The sequence below is a fragment of the Nematolebias whitei genome, chromosome 15, assembly GCF_014905685.2.
Source record: "Nematolebias whitei isolate Nwh7 chromosome 15, NemWhi1, whole genome shotgun sequence".
Lineage (NCBI taxonomy): Eukaryota > Metazoa > Chordata > Actinopteri > Cyprinodontiformes > Rivulidae > Nematolebias > Nematolebias whitei.
In genome coordinates this window covers 16,252,066-16,277,990 of record NC_056512.1, presented here as the reverse complement: position 1 = coordinate 16,277,990, position 25,925 = coordinate 16,252,066, and the positions used below count along the sequence as shown (strand labels likewise).

The 25,925-nt window shown below is 41.1% G+C and overlaps 1 protein-coding gene across 1 annotated transcript in view; it reads right to left on the bottom strand.

Annotated features, from left to right (window-relative positions):
• caskin1 (CASK interacting protein 1) overlaps positions 1 to 25,925 on the bottom strand; it is a 259,915-nt gene that overhangs the window by 37,848 nt on the left and 196,142 nt on the right. The window contains exons 13-17 of the mRNA XM_037689337.1: positions 19,923 to 20,168; positions 12,729 to 12,833; positions 11,890 to 12,008; positions 2,440 to 2,521; positions 1,858 to 1,967 (exon numbers count right to left, since the gene is read on the bottom strand). Of these exons, the coding sequence (XP_037545265.1) occupies positions 1,858 to 1,967; positions 2,440 to 2,521; positions 11,890 to 12,008; positions 12,729 to 12,833; positions 19,923 to 20,168 (662 nt within the window). The remainder of the gene's footprint in view (positions 1 to 1,857; positions 1,968 to 2,439; positions 2,522 to 11,889; positions 12,009 to 12,728; positions 12,834 to 19,922; positions 20,169 to 25,925) is intronic.

Sequence of the window (25,925 nt, the reverse complement as noted above, 5' to 3'; positions counted from 1 at the left end):
CTGGCCAACAGTTCTCCTTTTGTGAATAGAGCATGCTCCACTTCTCATTCTAACTCTCCCACCACCCCCGCCAACAACTGCCAGCACTAACATAGTGCTAAGCTAGCGTGCAACACAGAAGTGTCGCCTCCTCCTCCCCCCACCCCATTGACAAAACCCCCAAAGAGATGAGCGCCCTGCCAAGCCAAGTGACCTCGGAGAAACACTGCATGTGGTGAGTTGTTGTTGGTAACCAGGAAAATCTGGAGTTGACTTTTAGACATGTGGACATGTCAGAGCGGGGTCCAATGCAGGCAGAAGCAGGGGAAGAAATTAATGCGCTTTGAGGGCTCCTCAGCTCTGATCTTCTGCCCCCTTTACTTAGCTGCGTGCGTCCGTCAACCTTTAATAATAGTCGGTGGTATATAAACAGTCAAAGCTTAATTAAAAATGTCGGGGGGGCTTGGGTTTGGACCAATACTGTTGATTCGTCGGAATGAATGGGGTTCGGAAATTGTGGCTACGGGCTGGTGCCGGATTGGATATTTTGGACCCGAGTGCAAATCAACTTTATACTCCCTACTCTCTGTGTTTGAATTTAAAGTTATGGCTGTCAGGAACATTGGACTCTCATTTTGTTTTTTCCCAACAGAATCTACATCTGTAATAATACTTGTTAGTTTGTCTATATCCCCTTCCTGTACTCATTACCCCAGCCAATCAAGGCAGATGGCTGCTCATCTTGGTTCTGCTAGAGATGTGTTCCTGTTATAAGAGGGTCATTCCTCACCACTGTTGTCCATTGCTCTGTGCTTACTCTACTCAGGATGGGCTCTGCACTGAAGTGAAAGTTTGACTTGCAGTCTGCTTGTTTGCCTAAATAGGCAACTTCTTACTGAGTGCAGTTTTGTAATACACTAAATCTAGCTCTATTGTATTATAACTGGACTGTAATGGGATTAAAATATGCACCTCTTTACAGTTATTTTCCTAAGATGACACTTGTTGAGAATTGACCCTGTAGAAATAAAATGAACTTAAATAAATATTTTAACAATTTTTTCTTGCTATTCTTATCCTTTTCCACACTGTCCCTAACAGACGATTGGTATCCCTCCTCATCTTTCCTCCATGTTCCTCTGCTGAGGCTGGACACTTAGGAATAAGGACCCTGCTGTAGCTAACAGATGGTCATCGGAACATGGCTTACATAGCAGCACACACACATACACACATGCACAGAGACAAGTATCAAACAAGTAATGCATGTATTCAGTCAGTGGTTAATCAACTTCAACTAATATTTATACATATATATATTTTTTTCAATTAAACATTCAGTAAAAGTCGTGTTATTGGTGCAACCTCTAAATTTTGCCCTTGTTGTGCAGAGATAGTCCACCCACATGGTACACACTCCTGAGCACCTGTCACACACACACACATAATTACCATTATCTTAATCAGTTATTCTTGCCTGAAGCACACACAGCACGCATATAGAGAGATTTATTTCTGTGCAAAGGATAAAAAATAGAATACTGCAATGAAGAGAGAAGCTGCAACTAAAGGAGTGAATAATGATGTAAAGACCGTAACTGAGAAAAGAAAGACAAGGATTCTCCCACACATTCAGACAAAGTCCAATCACACACTCACCGTGTCGTGGCTGCATCCAAACACTCGTAGCACGGACGAGGCCAGCTGTGAGAGGAAGCGGTGGGACATCTTGGTGTGTGTGTGTGTGTGTATGTGTGTGCGTGTAATGTCAGTGTAGCTGTGATGACTGAGGAGTTACATTCTCATCACAATGCAGTTGGAAGCTGGTAGTTGTCAGTACGAGACTCTGAAATCTGTGGTGATTCAGGGCTGTCCTACCTTCCCTTCGCAGGGCACCTCCCCCTTCCTGGTTGCCGTGGCATCGTAAGGCGGCGCTTCATGGAGAGGACAGCTTGATTGGCTTGATGTGCGAGAGGAGCTGGCAGAACCTGTTGGGAGGAACACGATTGGCTCGTTACAAGCCGTCTTTATATATTTTCATCAATCAACAGATAAAGTTTACTCATCTCGCTATCTGACCTCCCCCCTCCTCCTCCTCCAACTGGATTCTGGTAAGTCATTGCTTTGACAAACAACCAATCAAAATCTTGCCTTTAAAAATACAACAATATTCTGAACCAATTGCATCCTTCTACACTTCCTCCCACATCCCCTGCCTTGGCCATCTGTGTACCCAACAAGCCGAGATCTGTGTGTGTGTGTAGAAGTGACATTTTTTTCAAAGGCCAGACATTTAAGACGCATGCTTTCTAACTAAGAACTATTTGCTTTTTATATTTTCGTCCCATCCCTCTGTTACCAGCTTTATAACAATTCCAGGCTTGTTCACTGTGATTCTCATCAATAAAGTTTAAGGTCTATAATAGTCGGAGGGTCGAGACTCAAGCTCCTTCGTCTTGCCTGCAGGTTGGTCCACAGACTTCGACTGCTCCAGTAAATGCTCCTTGGCTTTGGTAGATTGGGACAAGACAGTGGCCAGAAGCTGCAAACAGACACATTTATTAGCACCGATACTCACTGACATAAATATTCAGTTAGCAAACTCATTTAAGCAACATCATTAAGGAATGCATGATCACTGCTTAAGTATTTTTTTGTGTTAATACAAAAGCACAAGTTACTGATATTGTGGCTACAAGCACTGGTATTCACCCCAGTTTTGTTGAAATTGTGTTAATTCTCAACTACAACTAAGTGACAGACTGATAAAGTCATTAATGGCAAATGGTAAATAGACTGTACTTATAGAGCACCTTTCTATCTTATCAAGACCCTCAAAGCTCTTTACATGACAACCTGTGTCCTCATTTACCCATTCATACAGCACTCTACTAGATCTCTACAAAGCTAATTGAACAAATCATTCTAAAGAGACTGATCAGTGCTTTAGATCATGATTCACATTCATACACCAATGGGACACACATCAGAGGCGATGAGGAGTTCAGTGTCTTGCCCAGGGACATTTCAACATGTGATGGCTGGTAGAGTCGAACCCCCAACTCTTGCATTGGAGGACGACTGCTCTAAACACTCAGCCACAGCCATCCCATCATTAAAAAAACATCTACTGAGTTATTGCTGTTAAAGCTGTTAAATAACGGGATTTCCAAGTAGTCTTTGTTTTAATGTAATAAGTGCTGACAAGGTTGAATCTGTTGTTTTTGTTCACTTGCCGTGATGCTAAAAATGTCATCAACAAGCAGTACGCAGATGTCCCCCATTGTTGAGGGACTACAAAGCTCTCAACAACCTAGCTCCATCTTATATTTATTATATATTGAAGATGGCGCCCGTGTACATGGCTTGCAATCCTCCTCTGCTGATGGTGTTCGGATTATTTGTGTTTTGTTCGTTTTTTATCTGGGACGTAAACTCGCTGCTGGTGTATGACCGACAACAGCTTCTGGATCTTCGTTTTTCTGCTGCCGATGTCGCTTATTTGGACCAATATGAGCGTACCTCTGGACCCCCCCCCCCCTCCTCCTCCCCCCCTGCTGGCGAACATGCCTGTTTACCTCCGCTGCGCTCTTCACCTCCCTGCCCGGAGACATTGCTACAGACGCCGGGGAAAACGTGCTGGGCGACTGATAAAGCTTAAAGCCCTGCGCGCTGCATCTTCCTCTTCAGCTGGTGGTCAGGGTTTCCATCGCCAGCTTCCCGCATGCCCGGACCAGGTAAACAACGGAGGGGCTGTTATTGAAAACCTGCAGCCATTGGGGCGCGCTAACTCCACCGCTGCTGGATCCACTTTGGACAGTATCTGGATGTGTTTGGTCAACGCAAGATCTATTATCAACAAAACTTATATCCTCAGGGACTACTTTCAAGAGCACAATATTTGGACTTTTTCTGCATCACAGAGACTTGGATGTCTCGGGGTGAGTCCAACGCCTTGACGGAATTATTGCCACTGAACTGTCTGTATTTTAACGCACCGCGGCCATCAGGCCGGCGCGGTGGTGGATTATTAACAATATTCAAACCAACTTTTGACTGTAAACAACTGCCCATCCCAGTTTCCCGCGCCAGCTTTGAGCTGAGCGTCTTTGAACTCGGCCATTCGCCTTCGACTTTATGCGCACTCGTCTACCGCCCACCTCGGTCTAAGGATTTCATAAATGAGTTTTCTGACTTCTTAGCTGAAATCACACCAAAATATAATCATGTTTTAATTATTGGGGACTTTAATTTACATGTGTGCTGTCAGGAGAAGCCCTTGGTTAAGGACTTTTTAGATTTACTGGACTCATTTAATCTAACGCAGCATGTAAACGGTCCCACCCAAGAGCGCAGACATACACTGGACCTTGTTTTAACTTGTGATGTGACTGTTAGTGATCTTGAAATTGGTGATAATGTTTTTTCAGGCCACATGCCAGTCTAGTTTGAGTTCACCCTCCCCCATCTAACTCCTAAGCCGTGCATTCCTGCACGTAGTAGCCGGGCCATTAACCAATTCACTGCCGCACGTTTCACAGATGTTTATAACTCTGAAATGATAATTCAGCCCCCGGTGTTTCTCACCTCCACGGAGGCGCTGACATCCCAGTTCAACTCTGTCTGCTTAAAGACTCTGGATCATGTCGCTCCGGTTAAAACTAGAAAATCAAAACTCAGAGCAGAACCTTGGCTGAGTGACGTCACCAAGGCCGTTAGGCAGCAGTGCAGGAGAGTGGAGCGAAAGTGGAGGACAGACAGGCTGCAGGTCTCTTTCCAAATACTTAAAGAGAGTTGGCGCCATTATCAGAAAGCAGTAAAAGCTGCTAAATCCAAATACTTTTCTGATATCATAACCTCAAACTCTCACAACCCACGTGTCCTCTTCTCTACCCTAAACTCTGTTCTCCACCTCACTGAACCATCACCTCTGGAAGCCTCGACTGAGCTGTGTGAGAACTTCCTACATTTCTTTTTGGAAAAAATTGCGACCACCCGGGCTCTCATTTCCTCTCCAACTCATGACCCATCCATCCCACCTCAATCTGTAGCTCTATTTGACCATTTTGAACCCATCACTCTATCTTCTCTAGAGCAGGTCATGTGCAGCTTGAAACCTTCTGGTTCCCCCTTTGATGTGGTCCCCCCTTGACTACTAAAGGAGGTTTTTCCTACTCTAGGTCCGTCCATTCTTGCTATAGTAAACAGTAGTTTATCCACTGGCGTGGTGCCAAAAACCTTTAAACATGCTGCTGTCCAGCCTCTCCTGAAAAAACAAACCTTGACCCCTCAGTCGTTTCCAACTTCCGGCCTGTCTCCAAACTCCCATTTGTTTCTAAAATACTGGAGAAAACAGTTGAGTCCCAGTTGAAGTGCTTCCTGGAGGATCACTCCATCTTAGAGCTATTCCAATCTGGCTTTAAACCTCTCCACAGCACTGAAACTGCCCTATTGAAGGTTTTTAATGACATCTTCAGATCCACAGATACTGGTGATTCTGTGCTGCTTGTCCTATTGAACCTCACAGCCATCTTTGACACCATCAACCATGAGATCCTCATTGCTAGGTTGGAGCAGTGGATGGGCATCACAGGGTCAGCCCTCAATTGGTTCAGATCACTGACAGATCCTTTTGTGTCTCCATCAAGGATTTTAGTTCCGCAGAGGCAGAGCTTAAATGGGGGGTTCCGCAGGGGTCCATACTGGGTCTCCTCCTATTCTCTTTATAACTGCTACCACTTGGTGCTATTTTCCGGAAACATAACATACCATTTCACTTCTACGCCGACGACTGTCAAATTTACTTCCCCCTAAGACACAATGGTATATGCTCTATTCAACCTCTGCTCAACTGCCTGGCTGATATCAGGGACTGGATGGCTTTAAACTTCTTACGTTTCAATGAAAAGAAGTCTGAAGTCATGTTGTTCCCTCCCAATGACACAATCACAAACCACTGCATCAACCTTTCCACTCTAACCCTGTCAGAAAAACAAAGAGTCACTAATCTGGGAGTGATAATGGACCCTTCCCTGAAACTTAACGATCATGTAAACATGATTGTTAAATCATGTTTTTTCCAACTGAGGCGGCTGTCTAAACTGAAGCCCATATTGTCCAAAAATAACCTGGAGACAGTAATACATGCATTCATTACATCTAGGCTCGATTACTGCAATTCGCTCCTGTTTGGTATCAGTCAGACCTCCATTGCACGACTACAACTGGTCCAGAATGTAGTAGCCCAATTTTCAACCAGTACAGGCAAAAGAGAGCACATTACACCAGTTTTGGCCTCCCTGCACTGGCTACCGGTTCACCTTCGAATCCAGTTCAAAATACTGGATTGTATGTCTACAAATCGCTGAACAGTTTAGACCCCCCCCCCCATCTCTCTGATCTGCTAGAACCGTATGTCCCACCACGTTCCCTGAGGTCAGCGGACCAATTGCTCCTCAAAGTTCCAGGAACTCGTCTTAAGCCCAGAGGTGACAGGGCCTTCTCTGTAGCAGGACCAAGACTTTGGAACGAGTTACCTCTGCTAGTCAGACAGGCCCCCTCCCTCTCGGTTTTCAAATCCCGTTTAAAAACTCACTAATATTCAGTAGCTTTCAACACCAGATGATCTGTGTTTTGAACCTGTACGCTCCACACTGGTTTGTCGTCACATTTATTATCTGCATCGTTTTTATGTCTATATTTTTGATCTACTTCATTGTGTATATTGCTTCATGTGTTGTCTGTTGTTCTGTCTGTACAGCACTTTGGTTGACCTTGTAGCTGTTTTAAGTGCTCTATAAATAAAATGGTATTCAATTAAATTCAATTCAAAAATACTTTATTAATCCCAGAGGGAAATTATTTGTTGTTGTATCTCGTTATCCTCATTTTATTAAGAGATGTTATAGATGCTCATGGCTGTAGACAGGAAGGATCTCTTGTAAAGGTCCATCCCACAGTGGATCTTAAGAAATGGGCTGCAGATGCCATCCGATCCGTCCACCCAGACTCAGCTGGCCTCTCGGTTCCCCTCGGGCTGTTGGACTGCCCAAATGCTGGGCAGAACTCCTCCCAGAGCGATGGCCACTCCTCCCAGCAGTCTGTGCCGAGGGACGATCTTGTTCTTCCACTGCCATGAGCAGTGTCTCCCGCCAGCTCCAGGATACCAGTGGTCAGGCACCCGAGCACAGCTGGTAGGCAGATGAGAATGTGTCCACAAAACATCCTTTTCAACTCACTTGAGATTTTGTGCTGTAGTTGAGATATTATTTGAGCTTTGAGATGTTAATCAGTCGCTGTTGGTTGTAGAAAACTGCCTTGTTGCCATGGTTACGCATCATAACAAATGTCCAAAACTAAAAAAGTTTCAGTAAAAATCCTTCCAGCTGCACAGCATCTGATACCAGAGGAAACAGTCATCCAAAAATTTGTGATTTACACCCAGAAAAAGAGGAATTAAAGTTTCCAAAAGCAAAATCTCAGAATGAAAGTAACAGAGCTGCTCCAACATGCAGCCACCTTGAGCGGTGCGATTCTAGAACAGGTATGGTATGGTATATTACAGATCTTATTGTTCCATATTTTCCTAACAGAGCCCTTCACTCTCAATCTGCAGGTTTACTTGTGGTTCCTAGAGTTTCCAAAAGCAGAATGGGAGAAAGATCTTTCAGTTATCAGGCTCCTCTCTTGTGGAACCAACTTCCAGTTTCTGTCTGTGAGGCTGACACATTGTCCAGTTTTAAGAATGGGCTTAAGACTTTCCTTTTCAATAAATCCTATAGCTAGGGTCAGCTTTGGTTTCCTGAGCTATCCCTTAGTTATGCTACTATAGGCTTAGACTGCTGGAGGACAAATTGACCACATTTCCTCACTCTGCTGCTGTCTTTACTTGTTCTGCTCTACCTGTTCTCATTTGTATTTGTAATTATTTCTATGTTAACATGTTTTTTGTCTTTCCTTCTATAGAAAGTACACCTGGACCTGTCATTCTGTGTTTCTTCCTCCTTCCTGTCCTCTTAAACCCCAGCTGGTCGAAGCAGATGGCCACTCGTCCTTAGCCTGCTTCTGCTGGAGGTTTATTCTTGTTAAAAAGGAGTTTTTCCTTTCCACTGTCTCCTTTGTGCTTGCTCAAGAAAGGAGACTGTGACAAAGTGAAGATTCAGTGCAATCTGCTGCTTCTTTAGATAGAGAACTTTTACTTTTCAGGATGCCTGTTTTTCTAGACTGGAATTTAAAAAGGAATGCACTTCACCACTTGCTCTTGCCGAGGTTGGATGCTTTTCCCCTCCTCTCCCTCTCCAAACTTTGCTGTTCTGTTTTGTCTGTGAAACTGCTTCTGGGTCTCTCTCTGCATATCTTCCGAACCATAATTATGGACTTGGAATTGGTCAGTTGGTCCCTCAACACAATTGATAACATTTCTTCGAAGAGAAGACAGGCTTTAGGCGAGACGATTTGCCCTGTTGGCACCCACGCAGCTGGATATCTCATCGACTTGGAAGACTTGATGAAGTGTCTATCTCTGCTGCCATTTGTGGATTTTAAGGACACATTTATAATTAGGGATGGGGCCGATCTGGTCTAGTATCGGTATCGGGCTCCGATACCAGCATAATTTACGTATCGGATTTTCCGATCCAACCTGCCAATATTTCCAATCCATGATGCATGTCTGTGATTGCGCTGCACGTTGGCTTCAAACAATGGAATGGATTTCCTGAACGGAGGCGTGTCTCATGAGCCCAGAGTAATAAGATCCGCCTCACATTCAGGAATTCCATTTCATAGTTTGCAGACAGCTACAACATGAGGACTGAGTTAGCAGCACTGTGGCTAACGGCTAACCAACTTTTCATCTAAACATGTCCGCCGTGTGGAAAAATTTTACACTAGAAACACCACAAAACAAGACAGCAACGTGCAATGTCTGCAGAGTCATAGCATCATGTTAAACCATGGTAAAGTTAGGTTTATGATGGACCTTCGAGCTCCGGGGCTTCAGCGGTCTGTTATTTCCGTTCAGTACGGAGAAGGCAGTCTGATTTCGGTCAGCCATGCTCAGTCTGATTTCGGTCAGCCATGCTCAGTCTGACCCGCTCAGCCTGTCTGTGTCGGAGGAGGGGCAGACTGAGCGCGGCTGACTGAGATCAGATTGCTTGCATTGGATTGAACAAGAAAAACACATCGCTGAAGCCCCGGAGCTCGAATGTTTACAGAGAAGCTGTTAAACTTCATCGTAATTAATGACAAACCACTATCAGTTGTAGAAAACGAAGGATTTCGCAGCTTGATACTTGCAGCCAAGATATAGTTTACCCTCCAGGAGATATTTATCAGTACAACAGTAGACAATCATAAAAAACATGATCGGAAAATTACAAGAAAATTATATATATATATATATATATGTATAAACGAAACAAAAACAGCTATATTATAAAGTGATGCAAATCACTAAAAACGGGAACATGTCTGTTGGTTTATGCCATAAACTTAGCAAATGTTTAACGCCATTTAACATTTTATTTTATTCATTTATTCATTCATTTAAAAGAAACGAAACAAATTCATCAAAAGGAAACATTGAATGAAAAGAGTGCAGAAAGAAGAAAAATCTTATATTTGCCTCTTATTTAAAAAAATATAAAATAACGTTTTAAACAATCACTTAAATTAATCACTTTAATATCCACTTTAAAGCTAGGAATAAAAAGAAACATGTTTTGTGTTAGCAGAATTTAATTCTAACTTTAAAACTTATCCAACATTAATAAAACTTACCTCAAGTTGCCTTTTTGAACATGCATGCATATATTTGTACAAATTGTACTTGAGAGGAGACTATTACAGCCTCATATAAAATCAATGATGATGATGATATCAGAACTGGATCGTTATCGGACGATATTTAGATTTAGGTATCGGGATCGGATCGGAAGTTAAAAAAAAAAAAAGTGGATCGTGCATCCCTATTTATAATTGGATTTATTATAACTGATTCCTGCTTTTTGGATTCGGCTGGTTCCTGGTTTATCTACAATCAAGGAAGTCGTCGGCAGCAAATTGGGACCCGATCACACTGCTTGCCTTATGATGGCTTGGTTCGTGCCTCAAGCACCCAGACTCAAATGCTTTTGGCAGAATGGATCAGATCTCGGGGATTATTCTCAGGCATGATCTATTGGTGTGGCCATTTAATTTGGACGTTTCATAACCGAGTGGACCAACATAGACTCAAGGTAGATGTCATTAAAGTTCTGCCTGTCCCCAAAACAATTGTGTGTTTATCTGAATTTGGCTCCCTTGGCTGGCCTTGCAGGCCATCATATCTGAATTTGCCTGGAGGACATGTAATCTGACACTCTGCCACGCCTCACCCCCCACCCCCACCACCATCGAGGAATTCCAACTGGTCAATCTGAGGAAACCAGCTGAATAAACATTGTGCCATCATTTCAGGACTCTTGGATTCCCATAGGTGTTGCCCTTGGGCCATAACCCGACATCCCTCGAGAATGTTTACGGATCTCACCAGAGGAAACTGGTTGATTTTTCCATCCTTATCAGAACTCCTACAGTGCCCTGAAGAGCGTCCTTGGACATGCTTAGCACTCTCGTTGTCTCCCCCCACTCTGCGGAATGTCTATGTCACCATGTTCTTGTACAAAGTATGTGCGAGGTGTTTTTTCAATATTAGTTTTTCTTCTCAGCCAAGAAGAAAGAGTTTGATAGGATTTTTTTTGCCTCCACTTCCTACATGTGTCCAGTTTCACTACTTTTTTGTCTGTCTAAACATATTTCACTTGTAAATGAGTCTTTGAAGCTCAATGTGATTTATCTGTCTAAATAAAGACTGAATTGAATTGAAAAAAGTAAACCTTAATGTTTTTGGTGCTAAATAATCAAATGGGTAGGAGTTACACTGTGTAGAAGAAGAGAGGTAGGTTATTGTCTCATGCAGCGCAGAGTGATGGATCCTGGTGAGTGAAGGGATCAATTTAATCTATGGCCAGGTGCAATGGTGGTCTTGGCTACTATAGATTAAACTTTGGCCAACCCAATCATTTGAAGAAACTGTACTTTTAAGCAATATATAAAGTAGAAAGCACAGGTTCCTCAAATGACTGGGGTGGCTGGTTTACATCTATATACGGTATTCATGGTGGGCATCTTGAATTTTGACATGGCAACCAAATTTTTGATAGTGACCTTTATTACATATACCGGTAGATGCAGCCAAATACCAAAATGGGAGTTGGCACATTCCTTGTTCTTCAAGTTATCCAACTCACAAGATTAACATGCATAGATATATGGCGTAAACCATCTTGGATTTTGATGTGGCAATGCAATTTTTTGAAAATAACCTGTTTTACGTCTAGATGCAGCCACACACCAAAATGGAATTCAGTACTTATTTTCCAAGTTATCTTGCTCACAACACGGATGGAAAGTTTGTCAAATTCCCCCCTTCACTCTGCAACAAGACAATAAAGGAGGGTAGACTTTGGGGGCAGCTGTGAATGAGTGGTTAGAGCAGTGCCCACTAATGGGAGAGTTGGGGGTTCGATTCCGCCAGCAGTCACATGCTGAAGTGTCCCTGGGCAAGACACTGAACCCCTCATTGCCTCTGATGTGTGTCCCATTGGTGTATAAATGTGACAAAACACAGATTATTCTTTGTAGAGATATAGTAGAGTGCTGTATGAATGTATGTGTGGAGGTAAATGGCACAAATTGTGTTGTAAAGAGTTTTGAGTATCTTGATTAGATTAAAAAGGTGCTAAATAAGTACAGTTCATTTATCATTTTCCATTTACCTTCTTTTCCCATGATTATAAATAATAAAGTTTTAGCCAGAATTCTTCATCGTTATGTTTACAGTAAAGTTACATTATGGGTGTGTGTTACCTTCACACCCTCAGCCTGTGCATGGAGGATGTGTGCGGCACTGCCAGCACTCTGACCGCTGCCTGAAGATCTCACACTGGTCACACTTCCAGAGCTACCCACGCTGCTGCGATCTCCACCTGCAACACACAAACACATACACACATGCGCACCAGAACGTACATGTGCAATCACACATTCAAGCAGACGCCCGTACAGTATTTACAGAGGTTTTTGTGACATCAAACACATGCAACAGATACGTAGATGCATCCAGACACACATAGACGGACACACATTCACCCACAGAAGGGTTTAGGTTCTATCTGAAGCTGCACTGAGATGTGACTCTCCATTGAAATGCACTGGGCAGCATGTGGCTGGATGACAGGACGGACAGACAGACGACTGAGTGACGAGCACAAAAGTGGATTTAAGTCATGCCGCACACTTTACACCAATCGAACACACATCATCACTTCTCTCCCTCTTTATGTCTCTCTCTTTGTTGTCCTCCAGCATCCCAGCACAACCAATCTGAGAGATGCTCACGCACACAGACTAATGCAAATGCCTGTAGCCTACACATTAGACCTCTGAGGTCATCTAAACTTCAGATGGAGGGATAGGCAGGACACGGAGGTCAAACAGTATCTGAAAGTCTTCAAGCACCATCATCTCCTGGCTAAAACAAACCCATGGGAGGGTACCGCTCTTGGAGAGAGTTGTAAAACCACAGGCTCTTGCGAACAGCGGTGCGAGGTTGAAGAGTCTGCCAATGGACGTCAGATACTGTTTGGCCCCAGGTCAGACCTTCGGGAGTCAGAGGTTGAGGGCTCAGCGCAGCGAGGCTTAGTTACCTGCCACGGGCTTGCGCAGAACCCAGATCTCTTCGTTGGAGCCTCCATGGGGCCCGCTGGATGGGGTGGGAGAACTGTGAGGACTTGCCTCTGACCCTCGATAACCTTCAACACAGAACACCACCGTTAACCTCTAACCGGCCCCTGATGTGGCCTGAGAAACCGCTGTCTCGCAGTCAGAGCTTGGCTTTAAAAGGTAGCAACAACTGATTTTAAAAATTAATTAGTTTGTTTGGGTGTCGAAATGCTGCATTGGCATGTGTTAGCTGTCTTACTTATCGTATCGCGAGACATTTTCCTGACTTGTTTTCTGTCACTTGGAGTCATCATTTCTACCACCTACAAACTAAAAGCTCAACGTCAAGGAGAAATGCACTTTAATATTAACTGTCTATCGGATTGTCACAGCCGGTAGCCACTTGTATATTGGTTCATGTTACTTTCATGTAAAGATATATGCAACTTTATCGTGAAAAACACCATTTATACCTATAAATCCAATATGGATGTTACAATAAAACAACCTGACAGATTGTAGCTACTGAATGAAGTCTTGGATTGTTAAAGATTTCATGATGCCAAACATGTTTTGAGAAGTTATAAGAAACTAAACTAAAAAGTGTTTTAATAAAATAAAAATAAAAATCCAAGTTTATATCAGTTTAATGTCACACAAGTAATACTGGTTTGTTACAAAAGTTTACAATAACCGGTGGTGGGTTTGTTGAGTTACTGGGGCTGGGTGATCATATAACCTGTGTGTTAGTTCATGTGTCTCTGGGTGTTTGTTTATTTGTCAGCAAAATATGTCATGAACCAATGGATGATTTTAATTACATTCACAGGATGTCGATCTACATCTGAATAAGTGTTGGAGTCAACCTGATTTAAGATGGCTACTTTAGCCAGTTGGTCTTAGAAAACACTAAAAATTGCTAAGGATCAGGTTGTCTGAACAGATATTTAGGTAAAACGTGGCATGGTGTTATTTAAGACTCATCTCCAACAAATGCTGTTATCATCTGTGAGACATCTTTGATGAGATGCAATCCTTCAAGGAATGCTAGGTTTTAATTTTTCTATTTTTTTTATCATAAATGTATCATTCAGTATTGGAAATAGAAGTTGGGAATATAAAAAAAGGTCTAATAGTTTTAGAAACCAGCTGGTAAGAAATCCTTACATTACACGTTTTGACTACAGCTAATAATATATGTAGTGCAGTTCCTAACAAATACACTGAAGTACACTTAATGAATAAAATTAACATATATCTGACCTTGCTGCTGTCAAAGGTTTTATGTTAAAGTAACATGCTAGCTGAAATTTGAAGCCTTTTTTTTAACTAAATTAAACCTGGAAAACCTTTGACTGCATAGGTTACGGTAAGTTTTTTTTGTTAATTTTACTACATTTGTTGAATATTTAAACCTCAGAGTAACAAAAACTATAGAGTTTTCAGCACAAGTATGCCGTCATCTGTAAAATCCATTGAAAGAGCCAAGTTTGTTTAGTAATTTGCCCTATTTTTAACTGAAAGGGCATTTTTCAAATAGGAAAACGGCAGATCGGCCCGTTAGATAACATAGAAGTTTAAAAAGTTTAAAACCTTCATTCACACCAAGTTTTCTACTTCACACAAGCTTACTTTCTCTCCCACACAAAGAAAAAATACAGCATATATATAAATATATGAACACATTTATATACTGATAGTATACATTACACAAATATCTGTGTATATACACATATAATGTACATACACGTACATATATAATGCATCCATACGTGTGAGATTATATATGTTGGACTTCTAAGAATGGGGCCGAAGTGCATTTGGAGAGTGTCATAAACCATTAAAACCATCCTAAAAAGGGTTCATTAATGGTTTATGTGTGAAACCAACAGTGCTCCATAGAAACACACATAAATCAGATGTTTTCATGTGATTACTCTGCCATTTTACACCCCTCCAACAGACGTCAGGAAGAAGTCCAAACTGAGAATCAGCGGCTTTCAGTTTGATTGAATCATCTTTGATTTTGTTGTTTTCATCTGAGATCAAGACCTAATAAATATATGAGCTGAAAGTAATTATTAAGATGAAATGAGCCTAAAGAGTTAGTTTTTTTATTCTCTTGGAGGGTGCAAAATAGTGTCAGAAAAAGAAGAATTTAGCAGTCAGTGAATATCTTACCTGCAAATGATAGAGGGCGACATTTTCCAACAAAACCTCATTCAACACCAGTTTGTGACTGGATCATTGTATTATTTTAGCAAGTTTTACTTTAAAATTTTTTACTCATTGATTCAAGAAAATGAAATTACTGGTTATAAAAAAAGTTTTTTGCAGGCTTTCAAAATAAGACAGAAAATGTCGACCTTTTGTTATCGTTGAAACTTTTGCTTTTAGAAGTAATATCACAAAATAAACCATTTTAAACAAAAAAATTGTTTGAAAAACTTGTTTTCCTCAGATTAATACATCTATCTTGACCCATGTTACACCTGGGTAATTTAAACTGGGTTTTTCATAATAAAAGTTTGAATACATGTGCAAGAAAATTCTCTTAAAGTGGAAGTGCCTGAGTTGTTGGTAAGTTTGCAAATAAACCCATTTCAATAACCAAAAATATTTCTTAAAATTACTACAAGGCTTAGCATGGACAATACAGTTTCCACCTGTTTTTCTTGCTTTTTAATGAAGTATTCTATGTATTTACTGAAATAACTAAACACACACACATTCTACGTGTAAGGACATTGTGGGTAGAAGGATTGACGATGACGACATAAAGAACAAGGACTCAGTGGATAACAGCCTGAACGGGAAAGAGTCGTGTCTGGAGGGGTATCTGTATGAGAACTAGCAGCTAACTGCTCAGTAAGTGATGAAAGGCTGGGGAAGAGGAAATCAAAATGAGAAAAGAAGTTAGAAATCATTAGGAATAAAACAAAAATAAATAAGGAAACCCAGACTGAATTACAAACCAACTCAGGAAAACAAAGACATGAGAGAATGACAAACATTTTCTCTTATTTTAAACTTCTACAATCAAATTCTGAAAATGTTACAAAACTGTCCAGATATGCTATGATCTGATGACGTGCCTTCATTTTACTAGGGAGCCAGTGTTGATTTGCAGGTGACTGAGGCGGCTTCATGTGGTGAAGTGTACCTGAAGCTATGGGTGCTTTCAGACCAAACAGTTCCAAGGACTCTTTGAGATATAGAAGAATGGCTCGACCCACCCATGGTCCTCAGTGGACCACAGTGGCAGTTTATCCATGTTGTGGGGCTCAAATAACATTTATACTGATAGTATTACTGAACATAGACAACAATTCAACAGAGCAGAATTGGTCATGCTAGCCTCATGCTAGGCTCAAAGTGGGCTCATTACGAGATCATGGAAATAACTAGAAAGTTCCTGGAGAAACTTTGACGGGGACTGCCACGTGGCAAGCATTTTAAAAGTTAGATGACAAAAATGCCTACGTTTTGATATATAATATGTGTATCTTAAAAGATGTGGTGGTAGGAAGTTTGTTTGACGACTTACTGAGTTTTGTTCAGAGATCTCTTCACTAGGTCATGTGACCTCACTGTGGCAGTTAGAGGCGGTGTTGAGTTCTGTCGGTGATTTTTGATGAGAAAAATTGATTTTTTTTTTGCAAATTACGTCGCCATGGTAACTCGAAATGCCAATAAAAGTAATAGCGCACATCATGGTGCTGAGTTTGTCATTTTGTTGTAAAACTTGTGGGGGTACACATTGTAGTTCAGGCTGCATTAAAGTTGATAGAAGAGCAAGACCCTGTATGGGGTTGTCGTATTTTGTCCCCTGGTGTCTATCCTCATCTGGTGTTGTGTTTATGTATCGCATTCTCCTCATCCTCTGTTTCTGTCTTTATAGGGTTTGTGTTTTTCTAGTGTCTAGCTCCATCTGGTGTTGTGCCTCTGCCCTGCTCCCTTGTGTCTGATTTGTTCTATTTTCCACACCTGTGTAAGCTCACAGGTGTTGTGCGTTAGTCTTCGTCAATTTGTTTATTTAAACCTGTGTGATTGTTTTTACCCTCGTCCTAGCATTGTCTGCCGTCCACTGGTGATGACCTGTCTGTTTCCTGAGTCCTCCCTGATGCTTCATGTAAGTTTTGCTGCCCTGTCAGTTCTTTTTTTTTTTTTTTTTGGTAAAATAAATCCTTTTTTTTATATTGATCCTGAGTCCTTGCCTGCCTGCCTGCACCACTGGGTTCACCAGCACCAGCCTGTTGTGACAGACCCTTTTCAGGTGGATAACAGTAGGTGGCTGTCTTTCTTGGAAGTCCCCAATTAAAGCTGCATCCTGACAGTTTTAGAAAGTTCTGCCAGGGAGGACAAAGAGAGCAAGTAAAGGAGAGCATCTCAGAGACGAAGAAAAGAGCAGGAAAAAATCTCTTTGGGGACTATACTGAAAATGTTGAAGCATCATGATCGTTCAAACTTTGATTTAGGTTTGTTCAAGTTTGCTGCAATCCACAATCTAATAGTGTCGTTTGTGGAGAGCGCAGTGATGTCATCATCCAGTGTCAAATAATTATTAGACTATGGGTTCAAACAGCAGGTGATAGTGGCCCAAATCGGATTTGTTTACCCATATGCCTTAATTTGTGTGTCCAATCTGAACGCAACAAATATGATTTAATTTTTAATCTAACGCAGGTCTTTTTCATATGTAGTATTAAATCGGATACATTCTGTTTTTCAAAGTGACTGTAGTCTGACCAGTCATGTCACATTTCATCTATTTACGTCAGTAAGTAGGGGCATGCAGATCGGTCCAAGTATTGATAATATTGATATCAACCTTGTGGAGTTTAAATCCTGGAACTCTGCATGTCTTCACCTACAGAACAGAAGTCCAGTTGCTTTGACTTTTCTTTAACTAACCATGTCCTGGATGACTGAGAATCTACAGCAACATTTGAAACCAACGTTGGTGTCGGATCATTAACTATACTAAAGTGATGGGATGGATACTTCAATTTTAGTTTATCGCTCTCATTTCAGAAAAGCTATTCTGTACTGGAGTAGCCGGGAAGAAGCCAGATTAAATGTAAACACCAGACGAAACAATCATGTCAGAAAATAGTTTGATCTGTTCTGATTGCACAACTTCAGAATCTACACATACATGTTACCATGTAGCATGCTTATCTACTTCCATAAATACAGGGTGCTAATAGGAACCTCTGTGTTTGCTCTCGCTTCACCGGGGGAACGCAAAGTTTGCACAACACTCAGATGTCAGTTGGAGCTGCCATGTCAAATATGCAAGTGACATTTGATGACACCAACAAAAAAATACTCCAAAGTTGGAGCTGTGTGTTGTGGGTCTTTTGTTGGACTTTTAAAGCAAAGTTAGCACAAGAGGTACGCTGATTTTCCCCATCGCTATAGGATTTGAATAGTAAACATTAGTAGTTTATAGAGGGATTTTCTGACCAATCCTGGAGAGCGGAGGGAGAAATTTTATCCCAGACCAGGTGCAATGGCTGTGCCAGGGTGTGACCACTGGTGATGTTGGCCACCATAAATTAATCTTTGACCACCCCAATCATTTGCGTAAACTATACTTTTAGCTAAATGAAAATTATAGTATAGATGAAATCAGAAGCAAGCAAATGATAGGAGTGGTAGGTTTACAAACATACATACATTATATACTGTATATATTTTTTCTTTTTTTTTCTTTCAGCTGCCCCCTTTTTCAGGGGTCGCCAAAACAAACTAATTAGCACCAAGACTTGGCAATTGTTTTTACACCGTATGCCCTTCCTGACGCAACCACAGACCACCGAGCTACCACAGCCCTCTGTGTGGAACAGAGCGCTGCTATCTAGGGTACCCGGGGGAGCAGATGGTGGGGGTTAAGGGCTTTGATCAAGGGCTCAGAGTGGGGCAAATGAGGGTGGAGGCAGGTGTGGGTGTTCCACCTTTTCCATCCATATTTTGATGTTGTCGGTCTGGGGGTGGAACCGGTGACCTGCAGTAGCCATCTTGGATTTTGATGGGACAACCTAATTTTTGATAGGGACCTTTTTTACACCTAGATCAGTTGTTTGAACTTGATGCAAGTTCAAATGTCTGTCTTAGTGTTTAAGGTTGCCAACCCCTGACCTAGATGCAGCTACACACCAATGGAAGTCGGCATGTTGCTTATTTTTGAAGTTGTCCAGTTCACAACGTTTACATACACGGCAGCAGCCATCTTGGATTTTTACGTGGCAACCCAGTTGTTGAAAGGAACCTTTCTTACACCTAGTTGTGTCCTCCCACCAACATGGAAGTTGGTACCTCACTTAGTTTTCAAGTTATCATGCTCACAGCGTGCACGGACAGACAGACAAAGCGTATTCACAATTCCCCCTCTTTGCTTCGTGCCGGAACTAAATGGGTCACAAATATTTTGACGGAGTTACATATAGAATCCAAAAACTCATGACAAATCGATTAACTTTGTGCTGCAAATATTCAAATAACCATTGTAGTGCACTGTAATGAGAGTTACACATGCTTCTATTTTATCAACGCAAAAACTTTTTCATGGATCAAATACTGGAAGAGCATTCAGTTTGCTCAGCCCATCGACGTGTGTTTATGTACGGACATCACTGTAAAGACTGCAAACAGTCATAGGTCCGGTAGTTTCCAAAAGAACCCCAAAGGATGTCTACTGGGACTGTGGAGTGGTCTCCTGTGGTCTAAAAGCACCTTCACATCAGGAACTAACCACATTATCTACCAAAACCTACAGTCTTTTATTAGAGATAAGTGTGTATTAAAGTTTTCTCTTACTGTAAATGTGCTACAGTCACGTTACCTATTGTAGGCATGCCTAATCAGGCTCTCAGTAATGAAGATGACAACCAAAAAAAATTAAAGTTAGACGAGCAACATATAAAATTACACAAATAATGATTCATAACAAAAAACTTTACTGGATGCCTTCTCAAGAAAACTTTTAAATTGCCAATTATAATAGTTCATAACCAATCAGAAATAATTGTTTTTATAGGTAACAGGTTCATTAAAATTCCAGAAGAAAGCATCCATTGAAGCTTTAATAATAATAATAATAATAATAATAATAATAATAATAATAATAATAATAATAATAATAATAATAATAATAATGAAAAGTGGGCATGTACCTGGGGCAGTGGGTGTGTCTCCCTGTGGAGTTGTCACGGGCGACCTGTTATAGCCAAAGGAAGTGAAAAGTGGAAGCAGTGGCTGATGGGAATGTGGTGGAGGAGGAGGCGGAGGAGGCAGGATATGGATCTGATGGAACGTGGTGTCGTTGCCGTTGACTACCGCGTTGGCAGGGGCAACCGTTGCCGGGGGAACCAGCGGTATCTTTTGAAACTGTTGAGTGCAAATGACTGTGCTGGCCAAACCTAGATAACACCCACCGTGACGACACACAAAAACACACACACACACACACGCACACACAACCAGCCGACAATGAACCACCCGCACACAACAAACAACACAACAGAGAGTTACACATAAGAAAAAAAGGGGAGGGGGTACAGAAATTAAAAACAAAGACTGAAGTTACAAATCAAACCAGGAGGAAGAGGGGAGTGAAGCATGCAGAGGATGTTAATGTGGAAGGCTGGAGGACAAATGTACAGAATGAAGAGGTGGAGGTGGGCGAAAAGGTCAAGAAGGAGTTGTTTTCTCTTAAGATCTATTTAAATTGGCTGAAGAAAAAGTGAATAATTACAAGATAACAGTATGCCATGGAGCATGTCATTAGCTACCAAAATATTAACATTTTCATGTACATTGCACAGTATTTCCACTAATACTGAGGTTTTTGACATGAGAGCCTCTTGCAGTACAAAAAAACTGATTGAGAAGCTGTGATCCTGATCCATTCCTGGTTTTGGTCTAGGGAATTGAGCATGAGTGACTGGTCAAACATTCAGTTCTAAACAGTTACACATTTAAATCGCTGTTTTTATTGCATTAACCAAGTGATGAGCAAGCTTTAAAATAAAGGTATGGTGGTGTGGGGCAGTCTACCCTATTTTAATGTTATGATTCAGGACGCAATAAAAAGAATTTGTTTTTTTTACCAGGCTTTACAAACACTCAATTTTAACCTCAAGTGTTCAAACACACATTAGATTCCATTAGACATTATTTATTACACAAAAATTAAGCAAAATGATAAAGCTGTGTTTGAAAAATGCTGCTTCCTTGAGACTGAAGAGGGAAAGTATCAGCCAGATGCTACTGATCAAATGTGTTGATTAACTGATCATCATCAGGGACCATTATAAGAAGCAGGAGGTTTCACAGATTGCTCCTTTGGAACATACAGGTTTGGGCTAACACAACGCCAAGAGGAATAACATTAACAGGGACCTCTAAGAAGCAACTGTTGCTGTTTATCAATCTAAAAAGGGTTAAAGTTCCTTTCCAAACCATTTAGAGTTCATTATTCTACAGTTTGAAAGATTTTCACAAAAAGAAAACATTTAAGACAACTAAACTTCAATGGAGTGGGCATTCCAGCAAATTCATCTAAAAGTCAGACCATGTTCAGCATCGGTGTCAGAAGCATTTGTAATGTGGGGGAGGGCTGACACTGATGGGAAGGTCTGGGGGTCCTCCCCCAGAAGATTTTGAATAAAGTAGATTCCATTTTCTGCAGTCTGGTGTATTTTAATGGGTTATTAAACGTCTACCTTTACCTACAGTATGTGACCTGAGGTACAATCACCGTTACCTATAGTGAGTGGTAGGAGAACCTCACATTCCCCTTTTGTTACACAGGTAAGTTTGTAAGAGTTAACAGAGGCGTTGCTTGCAAGTTAGATACATTTTATTTGGTTCACAAGAGTACAAGAATTGCCCTGGGCTAAGGTCTAGTGTACTCACAATAAGATCTTAAATATTATATTATAAAATATAAAAAATAGAAAGCTAAAACAGAGGGCTGGCCCTGGGAACCTCTTAGTTGATATGTAGTTAAAACCTGTTTGAATAAATTAGACTGAAAGGGGGAGAAATAAAGAGCAAAATAAATAAATACACCTAGGTGTTCCCAAAAGCCCTGGTGAACACAACAAAGAAATAAAACTCCCCTTCCACTAGTCTCTTCAGTCTAAGAAAAACAGCTTTGAACCTCGGGACATCATAGGTCCCCTTTAAAATAATCCAGAGGGCTGAACACCAGGATTTCCCCTTCCTTTACCTAAAACAAAATCCAGGAAATAGTCTTAATTAATAATAAAAACTACTGAGGCTAAACACTAACTAAAACCAAACAGAAACAGCAGCAGGCCAACCTCCTGATAAATTAAACTGGTCAATATGCTCTCCCCGTGTGTCACACCCTCTAAAAAGGATCTAATCCTTAAAATCAAAAGGAGCGATAAAGATAATACAAAGTTCCAAAAAGGGACAATGTTCAGAACAGACATACCTCTGCCAGGATCAATGTCAAATCAGCATGGGATGTGATCCTCAGCGATCTACTTGCTCTTAAATCTAAGCACCTGCCCTCATAACGAGCCACCTGCGCTCTGTCACCACGACTTCCATATATGGACCTATTTCCGGGGATGAGGTGCCTCGGCTACACCTATATAAGTAAACACTTGATTCAATAACTATTTTAGTTAGCACGGCACAACAAGAAGCAGCCTGACCAACAGCTCTCCTTGTGTGAATAAAGCACGCTTCGCTTCTCTCATGCATCCTAACACCCCTCCACCCCTGACACAATGGTCGACAACTGCCGGCACTAATGTGGCGCTAAGCTAGCGTGCAACGCAGAGGTGTCTCCCCGTCCTCCCCACACCTTGTCCACATAAACCTGAAAGAGATGCGCGTCCTGCCAAGCCAAGTGACCTTGGGGAAACACTGTGGTATGGTTTGTTGTAGGTAACCAGGAAAACCCGGAGTGGACTTTTAATGGTTTGAGTATTATCTTATTAATCAAGTGGAATGGAAAACAGAGTTGGGTGAACTAATATTTCATGGTTTTTAGAAGAAAGTTTGTTGACTCTACAAAATAATATAGAAGTACAACTTAGGTTAGTAAAGTTTCATCTGAATAAGCCACAAGACTTCAGGGACAATGTTCTTTGGGCAGATAAGCCCAAAGTAGAGATATTTTCCCACAATGCACAATGCCAGGTTTGGAGAACACCAAACACACAGCAAATTACCAAAACACCTCATTCAGGGTTATGATCTGAGCTTTTGTTCAAGCATCAGAATCTGCAGACCTTGAAGTACTTGAGTCGACCATGAACTCTTCTGTTAACAATTCTAGAGTCAACTGTGAGACCATCTGTACGACAGCTGAAGATTGGACTAAACTGAGTCATGATGCAAAAGAACAATGATCCTAAACACAGCAGCTAATCTAAAACAGAATGGCGGAAAAAGAAAAGAATGTGTTGCAACAATCCAGACAAAGTCTAGACATCAAATGCTGTGGTCAGATCTGAAACAACATGTTCGGCCACCCCAATCAATTGAGGAAACTATAATTTTAAGCAATATTAAAACTAGAAAGCATAGTTTCCTCAAATTATATAAGTGGTCAGTTTACATATATGTATAGAAGTGGTCATCTTGGATTTTGACGTGGCAACGCAATGTTTGAACGTGACCTTTTGTACGCCTAAATGTTGCCACACACCTAAATGGAAGTTGGTACCTCTTTTTTTTTTTTTTTTACATTTTTGTGCTCACAAGTATGGACAGATGGACAGACAGTATTTCCAATTCCCTCTTTTCGCTCCAAGACAAGGAAGAATAAACACAATTTCTTTGTACAAATAAGTAAAAAAAAATAGACAAAATAATGTAATTTGATGATATATTTATAAATTTATATTTTACTGACAAATACATTATAAAACAATATGATGTTTTGTTCATTGAACCATAATAAGATCCGGCCTTACACAATGTGCTCAGACAAGAATATACTCCTGATAATGTTTTTTGTTAAAGTTGGAGTTCAACTCATATTTATTCAATGATTTAAAACATACCTTGGTTCTGGGGTCACATAACGTGTTTGATACAAAAGAGCGAAAACTAAATGCAAGGGGTTCGTGTTGGTTCAATTTTTAAAAGACAAAAACCTTTCAAGAAACGGACAGACTAACTACCGGTAACCCTCTTGTTAATAAGGTATGACTTTTAAATTGATAACTTCAATATAAAATTAAAAAAATTAAATCATATTGTACTGCAAAGTGGCACAATTGGTAGAGCTGCTGCCTCTCAGTGAGAAGGTCGCCGGATCGAATCCCGGTCCAGGGGTCTTTCTGGGTGGAGTTTGCATGTTCTCTCCGTGCATGTGTGGGTTTTCTCCGGGTGCTCCTGTTTCCTCCCACAGACCAAAAACATGCATGTTAGACTGATTGGTAACTCTAAATTGTCCCTAGGTGTGAGTGAGAGAGTGAATGGTTGTTTGTGTTGTTTGTCTCTATGTGGCCCTGTGATGGACTTGCGACCCGTCCAGGGTGTACCCCGCCCCTCGCACAGTGATTGCTGGACATGGGCACCAGCGATCCCCGTGACCCAAAATGGAATAAGCAGGTAAAGATAATGGATGGATGGATGGATGTACTGCAAAGTGGCACAATTGGTAGAGCTGCTGCCTCTCAGTGAGAAGGTCGCCGGATCGAATCCCAGTCCCGGGGTCTTTCTGGGTGGAGTTTGCATGTTCTCTCCGTACATGCATGGGTTTTCTCCGGGTACTCCAGTTTCCTCTTACAGACCAAAAACATGCATGTTAGACTGAATGGTAACTCTAAATTGTCTCTAGGTGTGAGTGAAAGAGTGAATGTTTTTTGGTCTCGTTTGTTTCTATGTGTCCCTGTGATGGACTGGAGACCTGTCCAGGGTGTTCCCCGCCTCTTGCACAGTGATTGCAGGACATGGGCACTGGCGACTCTTGTGACCCAGAATGGAAGAAGCGAGTAAAAGATAATGGATGGATGGATTGTACTGCCTTATTTGTCAATTTTTAACTAAAAACTTTGTCCTAGGGGTCAAGTGTCACAAAAATTTCATAAATTCCAAAGCAGAAAGGATTTAACAATTGTTTTTCTTGAAACAGTAGAAAAATTTGGGTTTGTTTTAGTTAATGTGGCCTAAACTTGTGGCAAGTGAAAAAGCAATACAGAATTGAATAAGCCACGCCCCCGCCCCCAATATACACTATAAATATTAGGTCTTTCGTTTTCATTTGAAGTATTAATTCTTTCTTTCTTTTGTTGTAGAGTGCTTTAGAAAGTATCTTCCTTTACACATTTTCTGTCTGGAAAAGCAATTAAAAATACACATGCACCCTCTTGTAGATGAGATAAATGATTTCCTGTCCCTAAAGCATTCTTTGTCTGGCTGCAGCACAGGAACCTGATGTCAGTACTGTCAGCTTGGCGCAAAAAAATGAAATGTTAAACCCCTGATAATTACACCTGCTTAGTTAGTTCAGGGCAATGCAGAGATCATGGCTACAGTAAATATAGACAGCTAACCAATGTCTACATCTAAATTAGAGCCCGACTCATATAGGGCAGATAATTTTGGCCGACATAGACATTATGGGACTTATCAATATCAGTGATAATTGTCCCATTACGCACCAATATATACACTTCTAATTTTCACCCCTAAAATGCTGGAACCAGCTGTAATTGTACAATGCATCCAGTAGAGGGTGCATGAAGACTACATTCAAGTCATGACAGTTCACTTAAGTTTCACTTTCACCTTCAACACAGACAAAGCAGGGAGCAATACTGTGTAGTGTATTTTGCTGAACAGAGCATGGTAAGTTTATTTTAATTGATCTGTAAATCAAAACAACAAATTCTCTTCAATCCTCCAACCTGCTGGTCATTAGCTATGTGCCTATCAAGTTAGCAAACTAACATTTAGATAACCTAGAATAGGCTATTGTCTTGTAAAACTTTATCCAGAACAGTAAATCTAATATAGTGGTAAATATATATCAGTGTTAGTAACGTTATCTTTGCCATCCTCAATGAAATGCATTGTTTGTCTGAAATTTTTACTTCACTGCAAAGAAGAAAAAGAACACCAGTGTGTTCAATACTAATTAGACCTTCACCATACGTGACTGACTGGTTAAACAATGAACAGGG